General features: G+C 36.6%; 1 protein-coding gene across 5 annotated transcripts in view; it reads right to left on the bottom strand.

Annotated features, from left to right (window-relative positions):
* rassf3 (Ras association domain family member 3) overlaps positions 1-19,728 on the bottom strand; it is a 41,087-nt gene that overhangs the window by 13,439 nt on the left and 7,920 nt on the right. For 3 of the 5 annotated variants that reach the window (XM_059510672.1, XM_059510673.1, XM_059510674.1), the window contains exon 2: positions 19,003-19,136. In XM_059510672.1, coding sequence (XP_059366655.1) covers positions 19,003-19,136 — 134 coding nt within the window. Of the gene's footprint in view, positions 1-7,983; positions 8,462-9,750; positions 9,823-19,002; positions 19,137-19,728 lie in introns of those variants that run through there. The other 2 variants (XM_059510677.1, XM_059510676.1) reach the window with 2 other exon arrangements.

Here is a 19,728-nt window from a genome sequence, read left to right as displayed (position 1 = left end):
TATCTATCCACGTTGTTCTATGACTCATAGGATCTTTCATTATGAGTACTATAACATCACCTCAAAAGGGAATGCACGCATATGCCTCGAGTCATTACACCATCAGACTTTGTCCTTTAACCCTCAATGTTCTCCTAAACTTCTCCTCCCACAAATTACAGTTTCATAACTCTGTTTATGTCTAAAAGGAACACCAAGGGAACAAGAAAAAGTACCGCCATATACGTATATTACGCAAGCCAGGCGTGCTTAAACGGTACGAGGTATGTGAGGAACCTGGAAAAGATCTTTCATCTCCGCTGTTGCTGTTCTCCACAGAAAGGCCAACAATAACACAAGAACCCCACAAGGACTCTTACAAGCTGATTTCACTGGAAAGCTTGACCGATGCCTTCCAGCAATTTCCATTCTGACGTCACAAAACTCTGCAGAGATAGTAAACCGTGACTGACAGTTTGGTTTCAAAGAGTTTTCAACCAAAGAATTAGGGTCATTCTAGACCATATTAGTAGGTACTTCGCAATATTCTCAAGAAGGCATCTCTGTCTGACTTAGGATTCATGGGTAAGCTCCAAAGATTACTGATAACATAAGATAAGAGCTGAACCATAAAACAGGGTGTGGTTTGTTTTGCTTGCAACTAAAGACAACTCTGTACTGTAAAAAAAAAAAAGTCTGTTGCTTTTTCTCAGAAAGAAGACTCCTTAAGAAAATTAGGAACTTGAGCCCTACACAAAACAGAAGGACTTGTTCTTCCTGCACACTACAGGCTGAATATGATCCGGGGTTGATTCACACAGAGAGGAAGTGGAGCTGACTCACCGTGGCGGCCCGACTGATCATAACAAACCTGTCAGGCCAGATGGGAGTACAGTGCATTCACTGAGCTCAGAGACCATTGAAACATACCCTCACTGTACAACGTTGCAGGTCATAATTCTTAGGAAACCTGCCCGCTCACCACAGCTATGGGGAACTGTAAGAAAGAATGAGGAAAAACTTTCAAACTACATGGCTGGTGCTCATCTGTTGTTTTCGATTGATGGAATGCCACACAAAGCTGAAATATGAAATCACGAAGCAGAAAATATCCAGTGGCAAATCTGCTATACTCCGTAATAAATGTAGGCCAAATGGGGGAATAGATAACGTCAAATAAGCCTCTGTTAGCCCTTCAGAGCCGTGTCCAGTTAATTTGTAGTTGGAGAACAAACAGAGTCTTTCAAATTTATCATTAACAGGATGTCCTCTCTGCACACGATTGCTCGAGATTAAAATGAACCCAGCGTGGAGGGTTTTAACTAAGAGTGTACAAGATCTGGCACAGTCATCTTATCATAACCTAGCAACAAAAACAAAACAAAAAAACAGCAAGATTGTGCACTAAAAATGTTGTTAATCTAACACAAAAAGATCCTGATATAGCTGGGACAATAAGAAGGACCTTTGTTCAAAGGGACATATGATACATTTACAGCAGTGTTCAGCGATGATGTCATACCAGAGAAGTGATGGCTTAGTAATGATTTCAAAGAAAGACATAGAATGAAAGCAGCTGAGATCAGATGTGACACATGCCAGGTTCAGCCATGTGACCCGTGCACTCGGAGAACTTATCCGGTTTCAAACTCACATTCACCAAACCTTATCTCTGCATGAGTGTGCGATGTGGGTCTGTTTTTTCTAGTGTATGATTTCATTCAAACTACTGGACTAACATGAAAGTTATATATACAAACTGATGTCAACAGTGATGAAAGTAGGGGTGGGCGTTTTCCACAAATATCACATTCGAATATTTGAGCTCACAAAAAACGAATATTCAAATATTCGTTTATTTAAATTAAGTTTAATGAGTCAGACGTTATTTTTCAGCAACATTTGTTTTCGTCATTTTGAACAAGCTTACAATAAGCTTGAACATTACACATCGTGTTTTGTAGCTGAAAACCTTTAATAATGCGTGCAAACAAACAAAAGTACAGATTAAAAGCAAAAAAAAAAAAAAAAGTGAACAAAGAAAAAACGTAAAGCAGCCTGCAGCAATTAGGCTATTGTACAGAATGTAGCTTACACTTAACTTTTAAACTGTCAGCAAATCTTTTTTGCTTTTTTTCTATTGTTTCAAATGTTCTTGTTAAGAAATACGGGCATGTAAACATGATTGGGGGAAAGTCGGCTCCTTAGTCTGTTAACAATAAGGCCGGCCACGGAGAAAACGCGCTCTGATGGCACAGACGTTGGCGGGACTCATACAAATACAAATAACGGTGTGCTAAGCGAACACGTTTTGTGAAGCGCTTCGTGTTTTCGTTTCACCACTGAATGGGATCCTCATCTGGTGGAATACATGGTTCCAGCAAGAACTGTTCCCACTCGTCTCGGCTGGACTCTCTGTAATCATCGCTGGAGAACTGGCTCAGCCTTTTCCGACGAGTGGGCATTGCATCTTCTTCATCGTGGCGACTGCATCCGCACCACTCGCATCAAGGAAAATATTCTTTTTTTTCTTACTTCTCTCATGTTTTCATCGAGAAACCTGAGATGTTTGTGCCGAGGGTCTAGGGCAGACGCGAGAAGAGGAGTTTTCACTGCATTCTCCAAGTTAGCGGTGTTTATTCGTTGCTTGAGAGATGCTGCAACAATGTTCTTGGATCACTTCCTGTGATTCTCCACAGCCACAAGCGCACCGCAGGTCATGTGACAAGAACTAAACATTCAGCTTCATCCTTTCCTGTAACAACGTTGAAAGCTCAGCCAAGATGAAGGAACAGCTGATCATAGCTGTATATGGATTGCCATTTTGAAATAAATTTAGTAGCAGAGCTACTGAAAGCGATTTTTTTTGTGCTGCAAATCCATTTATCCTTGGCTGAAATTTCCGCGTCTTCATGGAGAGAACGCATCGCCTCAGGAGCGCTTCTGCCCGAGCGCTTTGGAAAGAAGGAGAAAGCGGCGCGCATAGCCTTTTCCACGCCTTATTAGGTGCGATATGTGAATGGCCCCTTAATCATTCATTAATTATTTTTTGCTTGCATACACCTTCAAATATGCCATGGAGAATCACAGAAAGTGACCAAATTAGGTTTTATTGTGAACTTTTTATTTTTTTGCGAAATTCGAATATCATTTTTATTTATCGAATAATTAGAGCAGAACGAATATTCGAATGTTCGACTATCCGTGCACATCCCTAGATGAAAGGACTGAAGGCCATTTTAGGTTTTAAAATGACAGAGATAATGGAAACTGCAACAAATGTTCAACCAGATTAAGGTGCTTGAATAAAACCATCAGTTAGATAAAATTAAATCCAGGAAGCGACAACCCTTGAGTCTAAGCTTGTTTCCTGATGGATCCATATCTCCAAGTGAAAAAAAAAATACACAGATCTTTAACAACACAGGCTTTCTCTGAAATTAAAAATGACATACGTCATCATGACAACTGTAAATGGGCCAAACCTTAACAAAATAAAGAACCATTCTAGTTCTATGTTAAAGCAAAGACTGTTGTTAATATGTAGCAGCAGGGACTTTCAGACTAGATTTATTGCTCCAATTCAATGTCAAGCAGAACATTTCTTTTGCTTAAAAACAACTGTTGCTTGATTTTGCATAGATTCAACAATTAATTCCCAAAGCATGACATGACTTGGCTGAGGTTTTGCGTGACATTAAGTCGATGGTCCATAACAGCGAGACCAAGAAAGAACCACCTTCATCTGGCCTTATCTTCCTCTTTACTATAATTATAGCTCTTCTCTGAGAAACTGCAACCAGATGCTCTACATGTGGACCCACATGAGCCTAACAGAGCCGTGACCACAAATAATAAGAGGGAGAGAGTGGGATGTGCGTGTCTGTAAACATCAACTTTTGACCCATTTTCAAAGCTTGAAGATAAATCAAAAGTCTCTCTGACACTCAAAAGCAATCAGCTTGACAGCAGTCTTGAGGCTTTAATTGTTGCATTGACATGATATGTAACTACTTATGCTGGTGTAGAGTTTGGGTAGGAGCTCTGTCATCAAAGGCAGCTTGTAATAGGCAACTGGATGATAATCAAATACTCCTCCATGACGCACAATGCTACTTTGTGGACTAATCAGATCAAGTGGCGATGCTCTCTTTAGCTGTGTTTAATACCTGATAAACAAACTTACTGGCCTACTGGAGCCTTGTAATCTGCTGCTTCCCTGAACAATCCTAAAATAGTCAAAAACATTTCTTCAGACCTCTGTGAGACTCTTGCATGGTTTGATTTCTTAAAAATTCAGGTTTGTGTAAAGCAGGATCTGAAACCACTCAACCCAGTCGATCTGTTCATGTAACACAAGTGACTTATTCAGCGATGACAGATGAACAAACACAGTGGAATTCTTTCCATTCTGTGATGCAAGGGAATATAACAAAACATGAACTCAGACAAAACAGAAGCACAAAAAGAGAGTTTGCACGGTATGAATGGAGCAACATGTAGCTCAACGTACTATGTCTGGAGAAAAAGTTTTTCGCTGCACAACTGCAGTATAAAGAGCACTTCACAACACCTTCTCTAAACAGTTTTTCCTCATGTGAAGGTCTAACACTACCAGCGTTTTTTTTTTATAGAACATGTTAAGGTCACACAGCTCAAAATCAAGGCAAAAATTTGTTAAATAAATTGAATTATAAAAATGTATAGTTTTCATTCACTGAAATCAAATGTTTACAGTACCAAATTCTCTAAATTATAATGATTGTTATTAGACAAATACAGCATTTTAATTCTTTTATTTTATTTTAGCATAAAGACAGTACAACATACTACAATGATATATTCTCCATTTTGAGAAGAAAATTTGCTTAATTGTTATGAAATAATGGCCCTAAAACAGGCTTTATTATTATTATTTGTTTAAAAAAAAACATTATTTATTGCAACATTATAATTTTAATAAGGAATTTTGGAGTGAAATGACATGTTTCTGACAGTTTTTGTGAAATTTACAAAGTCAGGCTTTACTCAAATCTTGTTAAATCTAAATATCTGCCATAAATGGTAAGATTATTTATTATAAACAGTCAATCTCTGCCACAAGACCTTTGCAATGCAGCCTATTAATCCTTATTTTAAGTGCTAAAGCTTTTGGTGGTCCATTCAAGAATTTTACATAACTGTGGAAAATGTTTTGCCAATCTATAAATGTCTATTCTGGTTTGTTTGAGGAGATATGGGTAGTGTTAAATAAACATTTAGTTCCAGTTCTGTGAATATTATCGTCTCTAGCACGAATATTCTTCTCTTGGCTGCTCGGTCTGGATTTACAGCAAGCAGGCGTCTATGCAGGATTCGTGTAAACTCAGACTGGAGTCAGCAAAGGTTTGCATTAACATCCTTGAGATTTAGATTTATCTTTCTGAGTGTGGCCGACATGAAAGTCTTCATCTAATGCTCAGTGAGTGCATGAACTCCTGCAGCAACCAGACGCAATTCACATCATCAACGTGATTACCGATCCACATCATTTGACCGATCACCTGATCCCTAATGATGAATTGACGTAATGACTCCGAACACTTTGATCAGTATCTGACGGCTAAAACATGCCAAGTGGAAATCTTAGGATAAACCTGGAAAAGCATTAAATAATGGATGACAAACTTTCACAAGAGTTCAGAGCTAAGTTTCTTTGTGCATTCGGCGCCCATGTTGGCAAAGCATGTGAATATTCAAGGCCATTGACTTCAATGCTGTTCTGAGTTATAAAAGCAGCCTGCGGACTGTAGATAACGTCTGTCTTTCTTCAGCACTGTCAGGCCTTTTTCCCTACACTGTCCAAAAAGCAAAACTGTCTGAAATCCAGGAAAACTGTTTTAGCAACTTCAACAACGCAATTCACATTCTCACTCAGCATAAAGATAAACGGCTGCTTAAAAGGACTATTTTCCCAAAAATTTTAATTCTGTAATAATTTACTCACCCTCAAGTTGTTTCAAACCTGTGTGAGTTTCTTTCTTTGTTCTGGACAAAAATATATTTTGAAGAATGTTGGTAACCAAACAGATGATAGTATTACCCTCCATTTATGGAAGTCAATAGCAGCCACTTACTTTTTGTATACTGATATTCTTTCAAATATCTTTTTTTGCGTTTAATGAAAAAAAAGAAAAAAAGAAACTCATACAGGTTTGGAACGACTTTGAAAATAAGCCATAAATGTTTAAACTTCACCTGTACTGCATTCTGAATTTAAAATGAAGTCAATTAAACAATGCAACAAACCAACCCTATGTTTTAAGTATCGCAAAGTTTTTCTGTATAAACTGAGTGCTGTGTCCCACAAACCCCCATGATCCTGCTGTTTTGTATGCCTGCCCCAGCAGCTGTTTCCCAGGGTCAGTGCATTTGTGGCTTGCAAGAGCTGACAAAACAGATGAAGTACATATCTGCTCCGCTTAAAAGTTGCACACACATTTTGTAGATACTAAGTATCTATTTGTATCCTGCACATACTTTGAAGTGCCCTTCTGAGAAAAGGCAGATTTTGGGTTAGCTTTGCTGATGGTGAAATAGTTTGGAGGGGGCTTCTTTGTCAGAATGAAGTAACAGGAAGTGAGCTATAGAAATGTGTTGGGCTGTTTAAGGAACTGACTCATTCATTTTTGAGCAATTCCTTCTACAGATGCTACTTCACACGATGGATGGTCAGCATTACAAACCGCATGTTTAGCCTGCACATTCTAAAAGCCTAGAAGAATTTGATACATCAAACCTTTATAATGGTTACAGACTCAAATCTAGTGACCCCTCTTGATTTCTTCTAACTACAGAATAAAACTTAGAAAGTATAAAGGACCGAATTGTAACGTTTTCACTTAGCTTGCTGCAATGCATCCTGAGACTGCCTTCTCTGTAAAGGCAGATTATCTTTGGCCGCAAGCATATGATGCCTTAATGTAGGCAGCTCACTAGGTTTCTTAACAGAGCCCTAGAAACCCTCTAAAACAATCTGCAACAGTTTCCCCCTGGAAAAGTGAAGTCACATGACAACATTAACTTTGTGAGAACTTCTCTCCGCTGACATTTTTCTCACAATCAGCTAATAGACAGAAATGTGGGGGTGATACTGTGAATCTCTTCTCTTTGAGCCCCCCTTACTGTCACACATGACTGTGTAGAGGCCATATTCAAATCACATGTGGTCAGTCACACTGGTTAGTTTTACCAGTGACTGAGACAGGCAAGAAAACTGTGAAATTATGAGCAGTTGTCTTTGATATGGGCATGAGGATGTCAGCCAAATGAGAAGCTTGAAAAAGTTATTGAACAAAACAGCTTTCATGAGCTGTGAATGGCCTACTTCAGCATAACTTCCAAGCCATGATGAATAAACAAACCAGAAGTTACAAACAATCAAATAGTTCCCTAAATAAAGATAATATGCATAATAAAAACAAACCAGTGTTTAGTGTGCAATGCTGTGCTAAATCCATCCTGTGTCATATTATGTCCATTCACTGTTTGAAACAGTGCTTCCTTAATAAAGTCTGACACAAAAGAGCCATTATCTTAAGGTCATAAACATCAAGGACATGCCTGATGGGATAGCTGCCTCATACCGTGACATTCACGTATGCAACAAGTTAAATAACAGTGAGATATGCAGTATGGATGGTCATGAATATGGTTAAACTCTGTTAATGATTGTTCAAAACACCATTCATGAAACATAAGCTCTGAGAGTTTTATCAAAATTTTTAAAAGGAACAGAAGATCCCACCTGGATACCAATAAACACTATATAGTTAATAGCCTTCATATGTATACTGTACATATTCACATAGATTATAAATCTGAAACAGAAACTACAACACATGGTTGTGCCATTGTAGCAATATGGCACGAAGGCTTCCATAACAAACAAACAAAGTAGTAAACACATTTAAATAAATAAGTTAGATAAGTAAGCATGTATGTATATAATGTAAATATATTTACCTTGAGGTTCGTGGGTTTAACCGAAGGCTTTTTGAACAGGGAAGTTCTTGCAGTGAAAAAATATTCCTCTGAATCCTCTTCCAAACTACTGTATCCACTACTCATGGTGCTCGTCCACGACATTTGAAGAGAAACTCTGACACATCCAAAAACAAGTTTTATATGCGCGCAAAAATAGTATTGTATGATAAAGTCAAACGGGTTGGTGAGCCAACGCTGCGAAACGTGAACACGAGTCACTGACGCTCCGTAACCATCGGCTTTATTTCTCCCTAAAAGACGAAACAGTCGGCAAATTCCAAAAACACTTTTTCGTTTCTGGTTAAATACGTTATATCTGTAACTAATAAACGTATGAAGAGTGAAAACACTATAAATACTTTAAACCACACAGAAACCGCGCCCGATCGAGTCCTTCCCTTCAATCTAAACGGAGTTCAATACTGAACCGGAGCGGCTCTGGAAGAACACACCCACACACACACATCAAAATGAGAAACAGTTTCTCATACATTGACTCCTGTTGCGTCCCCTACCTGCGTACCTGATTATTGTTCATTTCAAGTAAGTTTTTTTCATAAACGGAGGGGGTGATATGATCAAATAAACCAATACCCAATAATAAAAAAACATTAATATATTAGTAGTAGCCTAATAATCAGCACAAACAATTCTTCCGCCGGTAAAAATAGTCCATTAGTCTGTCTTCGGTATTGTTGACACGCAACGTACAGCTGCGGCTTGGCGTATTAATACAGAAATCAAATTAAAGGCAGGGTAGGTAAAAAAAAAAAAGGTATAAAAAACTTTTTTTCCAAATTTGTTTAAACTTTATTTATATATCAATACATAATTAAAATGTAAGTACTCTGAAAAAGAAAGTATAAAAATCGAGTGACTGTAGACCTCTCACGACTGTTTTAAAGACAGCTCATTATTTCCATTCACTCCACCCCCTCCCTTCTGGGCTCCTTCCAAAGCCTCTACTAAGGCTCGCTAAGTAATGTTATGTTAGCTATATTACGCAGCTACGTGTGCTAATGACACATGCTTCATGAAAAAAATATGTATGATCAAAATACAAAAAGAAAGATTTACCTGTCCAGCAGAAATAAAGCCATCAAGGAGTCACTTTTCAGCCCCTTGAGTTCCCTCAGTTCTCGCCATCGCTGGAAAGCCACGTCGATATTAACTCGCGTTTTATTTTTTTGTTTATCCAAAGACTTTTTGTTCATTGCCTTTTCTTGTACTGTTACTGTCTTCCTTTTTTTGCCTGGTTTGCCTTCACTAACTGCATAGGCTGGTACTGTGAATTTTGCTTGCTGTTTCTCTGCCATTGTTTTGGTATTCCTAGCATCCATGCCTGTTGAATTCCTCAAATCAAATTGTGGCAAAAGGGTGGTTGCCATGGTTGCGAGAGAGTGACAGTCGCCTAAGCCAATCCTATGTTTCGTCCCGAAATGGAAATAATGAGCTGTGTTTAATACAGATTAAACGGTCTAGAGTCACTCGATTTTTATACTCTTTTTATCAGAGTACTTACATTTTAATTATGCATTGATATATATAGAAAGTTTAAACAAATTTGGAAGAAAGTTGTTTATACATGTATTACCTACCCTGCCTTTAAGTGCCGCGGGAATTGTATAACGGCTTCGAGCGCTTTTTCATCCATTGATAGTTTTAACTTTCAGCTGTAACAACTGTTGTTTCTCTGCCTGAAAAGTACTACTACTGGAAATCTTTTAAAAAAGTAAGTTCACTTACCTCTATAAGTATGCAACATACAGAAGCAAGCTTTCTTATTTTCCTTCTTTGAAACATAGCATGGACTACTTCCCAAGTTGGTGCAGGCCTACCATCTGAGCTAAAAATATAGGTTTGGGGCATTTAATACAAGGCAGTACGCCCATATGAAAGGGTGTAGCTGTGGACCAATGCAAACATGACTCCAACTGTGTAAAAGTGGAAGACACTTTGATGACACACACACTTGCACACATCTTTTCAGAAGTCTATCATAGCAAGGTGGAACTGTGCCCGGAGACCTAAACTAGCATGAGAACGACAACATTGTGATCACACTTGTGATTGTTAATTAACATGTTTGGACAACAACCTGTGACCATAGTCACAGAAAAAATATGGGTTACCACCACTTTTAAAACTTCTCACATTTCAGGTCATGTGTTTAAAAGTAAAGTTATCTGATCAGTCAGTTATGAAGACCAAACTTCCATGTGGAAACTGCTAACCAGTAAAAAAAAATTAACCCACCCAACCAATGACAAATTACAAGCCTTATTTTTATGACTTTGTGTTGGACATAAGGTCTGGTTTTGGCTTTACTCCACAAGCAAACCAATCACTTCTGGGGTTAGGCGCTCTTTGTAATTTATCCAAAGATGTTGGGTCCCACTTTTCTCCAGATCATAGATATCTGGAGAATTAGAAAGTTGTCCTAAAATTACACATGTAAGTTGTAGCACATGTAACTAGTTCTTGAAAAAAAGCAAACTATTGTTATATTATATATTCAGAAGAGCACAGCATTTATGATATCCTAAGCAAATTTTCCACTAAACCCATGACAGTGCATCTGGTTTGGCTTGTATTATCCGTCAGGCGAAATCCATTACTGCGACCACCACAAAACAGTTTTTATATCAACTTCTAAGAGCTCCAATCCAAAAGAGCACACTGTGTTAACACTGAGGTTTAAGCATATTATGTTTTCAAACAATTTTCCACTTTATACATGTATATTTTGTATTTTACAATGCGTCCCTGATGATAACAGCCCACCCAGTCAAGAGAAAAATGTCTGATTCCAAAGACTGAAATCCTAGCAACATCTGCAGTAGATCAAGGACAGGGTAACTACGCCCCACAAACTGCAGCTTTCAAGAAGTTTGTGGAAGGGCAGTGCTTAATTTAAACCCAAGAACATGGAAAAGACCTAAAAATACCATTTCAGTAAAGAAACGGCCAAATCAGGCAAACCAAAGGCATCAGTGGTAGGTCAGTACTATGTCAAACCAACACAATCTCACTGCAAATTATAGCTTTTTTACCTTTTGTTGTAATTCTAATTCTATGAGAATAGGAGATTTCACACTACAAAATAAAAAATAAATAAATAAAAAATAAGGAAACAGAAGAAAAATATTGGAATCCATGTGATTAACAATTGACAGCAAATTAGAATCCACCCAGCTTTAGGATGTGTTTACATGCAAACTTTTTTGTCTAAAAATGGAACCTTTTATGCATTTTGTTTTTTAATTTACACATAAATGCATTATGGGAGCATAAACATGCAAACTTTTGAAAATTATACAATTATTTTTTTCTATGTAAACAACAAAGATGCAAAACTGTGAAAATGGTGACGTCATACACGTGCATATTACATGTTTCTATAGGAATGCGTATGTGCAAAATCAACAACTACTCGCCTGGCACACATTTTACAGCATTTAGCTATTTTTGTGGGTATCATTTTGACAATATAGTAGTCTTCATGCAAATCTTTTCAAAAACGCGAAGGATATATTCATTAATGTAATCATTATTGTGTAAACACACCCTTAAAGGACTTGGGCACGTTAAAAAAAAGCAGACGACAAAATAACGTAATGTTACAAGCTGCTGGTGTGGACACTAAACGTTATAGTGATCTTAATAGTTATAGTCCTTGGTGTGAATGGGCCTTAAACTGTGCAAGTTCATACGATCGCAGTTATAGGTTTTAGTACAACCTGTTTTCAATGGTTAAATTTAGGGGTAGAGCTTTATGCTTACTTTTTTTTTTTCATACGAATAACATTGTACCATTTTGGTTGTTGGTGTGAACGGGCCTTAAATTTTACAAGTGTGTACAATCCCATTTGTAATGTTTTCATACAATCTGTTTACCATGTTAAGTTTTAGAGGTGGTGTATCATGCCTACTTTTTTTCCTAAAAATCATACGTTTTCATTTAAATCACATAAAATACGAAATTGTCGTCTCAGAAAATCGTTATATTTTGTCATGAGATCAGTTTGAATTAACATTAGTTCTCACACAAAAATGACAATGGTTCTAAAATTCTAAATTATTTTGAAATACATTTTATTTGCTGATGCAGCACAAACTACTTAAAATACATAACAAATTGAAGTGGAAGCAACTTCCATAAATCAGCGTTTCCAAGGAGCATGTGAAAATGTCTCAGTCCCCAAGGAAACTCATTCCCAAGCCCACTTCTCTCTGCTACAGAACAATGGGGTCTGGCAGAAGGGACACAGGGGTGACCTGTGACTGCAACCTGTAGTTTTTCCGGCTGTGGGCCACAACCTTCATTACACATTACCCACATTCTTATGCTGAGTGGCATGGCTCATGTTCCCAGCACACAGGCTCTGTTTATGTGCCAGGCATGTGGAATGTCTCGTAAATCAACTTTTAACAATTTCTTATACATAAACAAAGAGTTTTCTGTGGATGTGTGGATGACCTCAGGAAGTACACACCTTACTACAGTCATTAATGATCTCATCTGGGAGTGTGTGGTTTAGGAGGTCAGAGCGTAAAGCCATTTCAGTCCTCTAATTGTCCTAAATTATAAGGCTAAACCTGTAATGACAAATTTCTACATGTATAGTGTTTGCTATTTAATTATACTTTAAGAGACCATTGAATCAAGGTGACTTAAGCATTACTTTGCAAAGATGACTATAGTTTTGAGAATTAATTCTGTTTTTGTCTCAAACTTTTACAGAACTCCATCTAACACAAAAAGCACAAGTGATATAATAAATATTTTTATCCTCAGGCACTTTAATCTATTTTTACTAAGTTATTTATGTAACTAATACTGTAAAGCAAACGAGAGCCCCCAAAGGCACAGTAACTCTACAGTGCATGACAAAAGACACATGACTCCTATAAACACCCAAAAGGAGCATTATGCATAAGGGTGTAGCATTTAAAAGTGTTAGTTTCCCTCTTCTCAGATACTCCAGAAGTTATTATTTTGGGAAAATCAAGATATAAGAGGTGAACTCCAAAAGACAAGAATCTGAGGGAAGCTGAAACAGACAGTGACCTCAGCTTCTCAGAGATCCAACCCGAGATCAGGGTTTTCCTCACAAACAATCAGTGTTCACTATCCCTAGATGGAAATCATAGTCTTTTCTCCAGCCAAACCTCACATATCCAGACAGTAAAGAAAGACTAAATAGAATGTAATTTAGTACTAGAATCCACACAAAGGAGGCCCACAGTTCACGGTTTGACTCCAGGACAGGTTCTGTCTTGTCTTGTGGTGGGTTTCAGAAGGTCACTTGAAGTTTTAAAGGCTCTTTGTATGTCGGTCTGGTATCTACAGTACATACAGGCATACATGTCTACGTTATCCCAGAATCTTTTGAATTCAGCAGTCCAAACCCCCAGGAAAGCATCTACTTTGGTTAAAATTGATTTATCTAAACATAAACATTGGGCTGAGGTGGACCTGACCTCTATAAACAACAGCTTGATTCAACTCTCTAGATTGAACATACAATGGCTCTATGATTGAAAGAAAAGTGAGGGGAAGGATGAAGACAAGGCCTGATGAATTGCCAGAACAAATCTGACCTGCATAGTGCCTTTAACTTTATTATTTTGACATTTTAAAGCCTGTTTCACAATTCAAATTATACATCTAATATTATTTCTTGGCTTATAAAAATTTTGGAGTCAGAACAATCCATTAAAAGTTTTAAGGAACAGGTTTGTTATCAGTCCCAAATGTTTGGAAATACCTCAATATGCAATCCGACCCGTTGCTGAGCTTTCCACTTTTACATCCAGCTGATCCTGTCAGCTATTCAAGTCCTTCTGAATGTGGTGATGGCTGGGTGCAATTAGCAAGCACTCATTCACATGCAGACAGGCTGGGTGCGCTTTTCCATGGAAAGGTACTTTATTACTGTTTGATATAGAAGTAGCCACAGCAACCGCACTCTGGTATTCTGTCAAAGGGCACTCCATGGTTTCATTTACAAACGTAGGCTAGTTTAATTAAAAACACTCTTTAGGACTTGAGAACTTATAGAATTTTGCATTTATGCACTGTGATTAAGTAGCAATGTTTGCAAACCGTTGGAAAACAGTAGTACGTTCCAGAAAAGGTTTACTGGATACCTCTGATTTAGCAATGAAGATCTGAAGAAAGAGAAGGGATTAGCTCTTAAACCAGACAGTTTCTAATCTCAGACCTGAGGGAAAACACCTACAGTACCTGCTTATTCTGCTAAGAGGGTTTGTCTTCTTTAAAGTTGCGTAATGGTCAAAGATTGTGTGGTCTTCAATTAGGTCAAAAGGCCTTACCTACATAGTAGGGTATTTATAGGTTCCTTTAGGTCATCATGTTAAAAGCCAAAGTAAATTCTTCTAGCATTCCAATCCAGCCAAGAATTAAATATTTTCCCAATCTGCTTTATTGGACCAATAGTTGCCAAATTCTTCTAGCAATCTCCTTCTAAGCAAATGTGATTCTACGGCTACACAATTACTCGAGGTTCAATAAAAAAAATAAAAAAATTTACAGGCCTAACTGAATTTTAACACTCAAAGATCAGCTGGACTTTCTGAGCAATCTAACAGCAAATCTACCAAAGAGAACAAGCAAAAGGAAACCACTTGTGCACTGATACTTCAGGATTATCAAATGACAGCAATTCTGAATCAACATAAAAACTGCCCAAATTTTCAGATCACATAATCATTGATTAAATATATTCATTGTTTCTGCTTATATGAATATGTGACATCAACTGCCCAGCTAACAGGGAAGGTTTTCAAAACTTTTGCTATAACGTTTTTCTCAAAGTTGGTCAAACATTCTTCAAGTAACGTTAATAGAACATTTCTTCAGTTCTCAAAAAACAGAATCTAATGTTCTCAAAATGTTAGAACAAAAATATTCACCTTTTTTTTTTTTTTGCCAAATCATTTTATTTAGATGTAACATTTTGTAAGTGTTGTTTTTTATTATTATTTTATTATTATTTCATTCATAGAACATTCAAAGCTAACCAAGTTAAATGTTATAAAAACTTTTTAAAAATTGAATGTTTTGAACATTCGTTTAACATTCAGAAACAACGTTTTCATAACTTAATAATAACATTAGCTAAACTCTGAATTTCCTGTGAAGCTTGTTTGATACAATGTGAAAAGCGTTTTCAAATAAATGTGAATTGTTTTGGACTGAACACACATTTTTACATAATGACATGTGGTACTGTAGAACAGCATGTTTAACCTAGTCAAACATCATGTTATCTGTGACATCTGACATCAGTTGCAGACATAAACTCTAGATCCAATGTGACGCACAGCCAAATCAAATCAGTCCAAGTGAATCAGCCAGCTGATTTACAGTCTTTTCACATGACTGTACTGCAGACAAATATCTGTCCTTCTCTACTGAGAGTAATCGTAGTCTTACACGAACAAATATCTGTGCTAAATCTATAATAATCAGAGGTTAGATTGTGTAACATGTATCTTCATATCTGTTAGTAGGAGTCACATGGGTGTGTGGTTAGTACGGTGGAGTTAAAGCTTCACCACCCAAAGAGTTCCCAGCATTCAGTTCTCTCCTGCCAACAAACTGCTGCCTCACGAGAAAAATGGACGACCCACATTGTTATGAAACATACTTGTGCTGAATCTGAACTTTAACATGCTTTTCTTTGGAAGAACCAAACTAAAAAATAAAATAAAATTTGAGCTGCTGCAGAATTTCGTAGAAGTTCTTGTCCTTGATGGTCCCTCCTGCTGGCTTACAGTAATCATGAGTTTACACTTATAGACTGGTGCTTATTAATTATTATTATTGTGGTCAATGCACCTGTGAGTATGTGTTTGTATCTGTGCTTGAATCTGATGTGATGTGATGTGTCTGAACATAAACAGACGTGTGTGTGTGTGTGTATACTGGCTTGGTTACGCTGCAGGCATCCTGTAACTGTTTCCTGGCGGGAAACTCTTTCTTTCCTTCATCTGTCTGTTTGTTCATTTTTGTTTGGATCATATATACACCTCTGTTTCTTTCTCAGTCTCTGCACACAATATTGCCGACCTAACAGTACAGTCATAACACAGCAGTGTTTTCAAAAGTAAAACACATTTACACCAAAGATAAAAAAAAAACATTTACTTTACAGTTATGTCTGTAAAACAATCACTCTTACATTGTTCACAGACATAAACAAGTTTATAATCTTTCATAAAAATGGACTGTTCTGGTGCTAAATTTTAAAATCTGTGGAATAATAATTTATTATTAATTTTAAAATATTGAAAATAAATTAAAAAAAATGACAAAAAAAATGACAAAAGCTACAAGCTTACAATATTACAAATTTAAATTAAAACTATAAATAATATTCAAATAAAAGCTAGCCAAAATATTAAATAAATGCTTTAAAAGATGCACTCTCTATCTCTCTCTCTCTCTCTCTCTCTCTCTCTCTCTCTCTGTCTATATATATATATATATATATATATATATATATATATATATAGATAGATAGATAGATAGATAGATAGATAGATAGATAGATAGATAGATAGATAGATAGATAGATAGATAGATAGATAGATAGATAGATAGATAGATAGATAGATAGATAGATAGATAGATAGATAGATAGATAGATAGATAGATAGATAGATAGATAGATAGATAGATAGATAGATAGATAGATAGATAGATAGATAGATAGATAGATAGTGTGTGTGTGTGTTTTATATAATATATAAAAAAAATCTCTTACAATCATGCATACTCTAAAAATACATCTGCTCAACAAACTTGATGTTATGTCTTAATGTTTTGATGTACTTCTCCCCCAGTATTTTGTCAGTGGTTTGTTTCTACATTGTTGAGTGGGTGTTACATGTAGACGCCCAGCCCTCCCTCAACAGTCAGCGGTTTGTATGACCTTGTCTGGCCCTGAGTAACGTGGCTGACTCAACTAACTGTCCTAAGCAGGGAGGGCTTCTGGAATGTAGGGTCTATATGAAGAGTCAAACAGACGCATGCTAAAATGAACGTTAGACTGAAACAGACAGCTGGTTTCTCACTGTCCTGTGAGAATGTACACACCCATGTTTAATCCCAAATTACTAACGAACCAACTTCAGATCTCACACACGATACAGCGTCTTCGAACAGTGCACTATTGTACGTGCTGAACATCCATAAGACAAATAAACAAACCGCATAACATGAATAGTAGCAACAGAATAGTAGCAAACCACATAACTTGAATAGTAGCAACAGTTGGCATTCACATACATATTTCTCTGGTATATGTAAAAAAATATGACTACACTTGGTTACATGAACACGATTGCAGTAACTACAGTTAATCTAAAGGACAGCTGAGATTTTTTGCAAAGCTTATCATGACTTGTATGATTCACAGCTTTGCTATGTGGGTCAATGTCACCAAGAAATGTGAGTCATATTTTACCTCCAAAATTAAAAGGGAAATAAGCTAAAGTTATATTTTGCACAAAGAAAAAACTTTTTTTAGGACTATTAAGTGTATTTTGACGACAATTAAGCACATTATCCTGTCAAATTTCCACTACTATAATGCAGAAACCTTTCTTATTTATGTACTGTAAATCGTGTTGGCGCACATAATTTTTAATTACATTTAAATTATATTATTGTGTTATATTATAAAAGTAATTACATTTCATTTTAAATATTATTTAAATCAGAAAAGATTAGAAATACTTCCATGCATCTTCAGTTTTTCACCACTATACAGTAATGATAATTATTTTACTTTACATTAGGCTACAAATAATTTGGTGCAATCAATAAGGCCAGTTATCATAAAAATAATATCACACTCCAAAAAAACTTGTAATGTAAAAAAAAAATTATTATTATATATATATATATTTTTTTTGGATTATGGAGTGCATTTGCTTTGAAATGTTGACGTTCTTGACAGTTTTCATTAAATTCCCCCATTTATAAATAATTTGAATCGGTTTTGTATTTTAACCAATCACAATACAGTAACGCAGCAATTTACATATTCCAGTATCTCTTCCTGCTCCGGACTAAACTGACAGATCTAGATTTATTGAATAGTACACATACCACACTAACCTGTCTGTTGACCCCGCTGGGTCACAGACACACATTCACAGAGCTCGTCTTTCATTCATACTGCACAGTTTACAGAGCATCGGGGGTGAGAGTCTTCACATCACAGACGCATAGAGAACAAATCTGGACCAGAGGAATTCTGCTGAAGAGTAATATACTGCTATTGTTATTACCATGCCAAGTGCAATAGGACTGATCGTGTGAGTTTCAACTCATATGGTGCTGAATAACAGTGCATAAATTACTATTATTATTATCTTATTTTCTCTTTAGCTAAATCACAATATTGCGTCTAAATAGAAACAAAAGAAAAGCAATAATTACTTAGAGCAACCTATGATCAACATACCCTTCAAACTTCACCGCAACGGCCGTACTAAAGGACTATTAATCAGTTATCTGCCCATGAAGATTAAAATAACATGCACAAGACCAAGAATTAATATAAAATTGTTCCAGCTACATTTACAGCAATATTGAAACTATAGGTCGTTTATCTGCATCTGATCTCCCCCTTGTGGTCACACCTAACCATCACTATCAGACTGTGATTGTTGTCATTCAAATTTAAAGGGATTGTTCACCCAAAAATGAAAATTCTGTCATCATTTACTCACCCTCATATCGTTCCAAACCTTTCTTATGTTGAACATAAAATAAGATATTTTGAAGATCGCTGGTAATCAAACAGTTGGTGGTTGCCATTGACTTTCATAATATTTTTTTTTCCTTCTATGGAAGTTCATTTTTGGGTGAACTATCCCTTTCATTTCTGTAGTTCAGGTGATATTGAATTGAATGTGTATGTAAACCTGAATGCAGACACAAATTAACTCTGTACTCACGCTGTGTGACGACTGATTGTTGTTAAGATGGTCCTGAACAAGAGGGCTGAGCTGGCAGCCATTAATGGCCCCGTTCTGATGACAGTCTAGCGCCACCTGGTCACGGCACTGAGCATGACACGTGTATTTACAACCTGCAGGAGAGAAAACAAGAACAGGCAGCTGTGTTACTCCACAATATGTGTTAAATAATACGTTAATAACACACAATATGATTCAGAACATTTTTTAGGGTGTTTCTTTGTGGTTGCTATAGTCTTCTAGGGCATTTCTAAGGTATTTGGAGTGGTTTTATAATATCCTTTCACCCACAAGGGAAATAAATAGTGTGCTTAGTAATAGCACAACTCTCTTAAACAAACTGCATCATATTAGTTCTGCTCTGTAGGAGATTTAATGAAATATGGTGGTTTCCGGCAGGCTAAATGGAAAGCAAAATATTGGTTTGCAAATAAGATGGCGCACATGCAAAATCTTAACGTAGAAAAGCTTAGACGTGTTTTAGGAAAGTGGGAGAAAGCTCCATGCACATTTAGACAGTATAAAACTGACAGTCGTTTGAGCATTAAATACAATGCATTGTTAAAATCATCTCTATTTCTATGTATTTTGCATTCATTCATTTTGTATTGCATATGAAACATGCTTTCTGATGTTGAAATGATTGCACTAGATGGAAAATGAATGAACATGGATAGACAATAAGCTGTGCATCCTCTGCTTTCC

Source organism: Carassius carassius, chromosome 26 (assembly GCF_963082965.1).
Source record: "Carassius carassius chromosome 26, fCarCar2.1, whole genome shotgun sequence".
NCBI lineage: Eukaryota > Metazoa > Chordata > Actinopteri > Cypriniformes > Cyprinidae > Carassius > Carassius carassius.
This window is presented reverse-complemented; position numbering and strand designations above follow the sequence as displayed.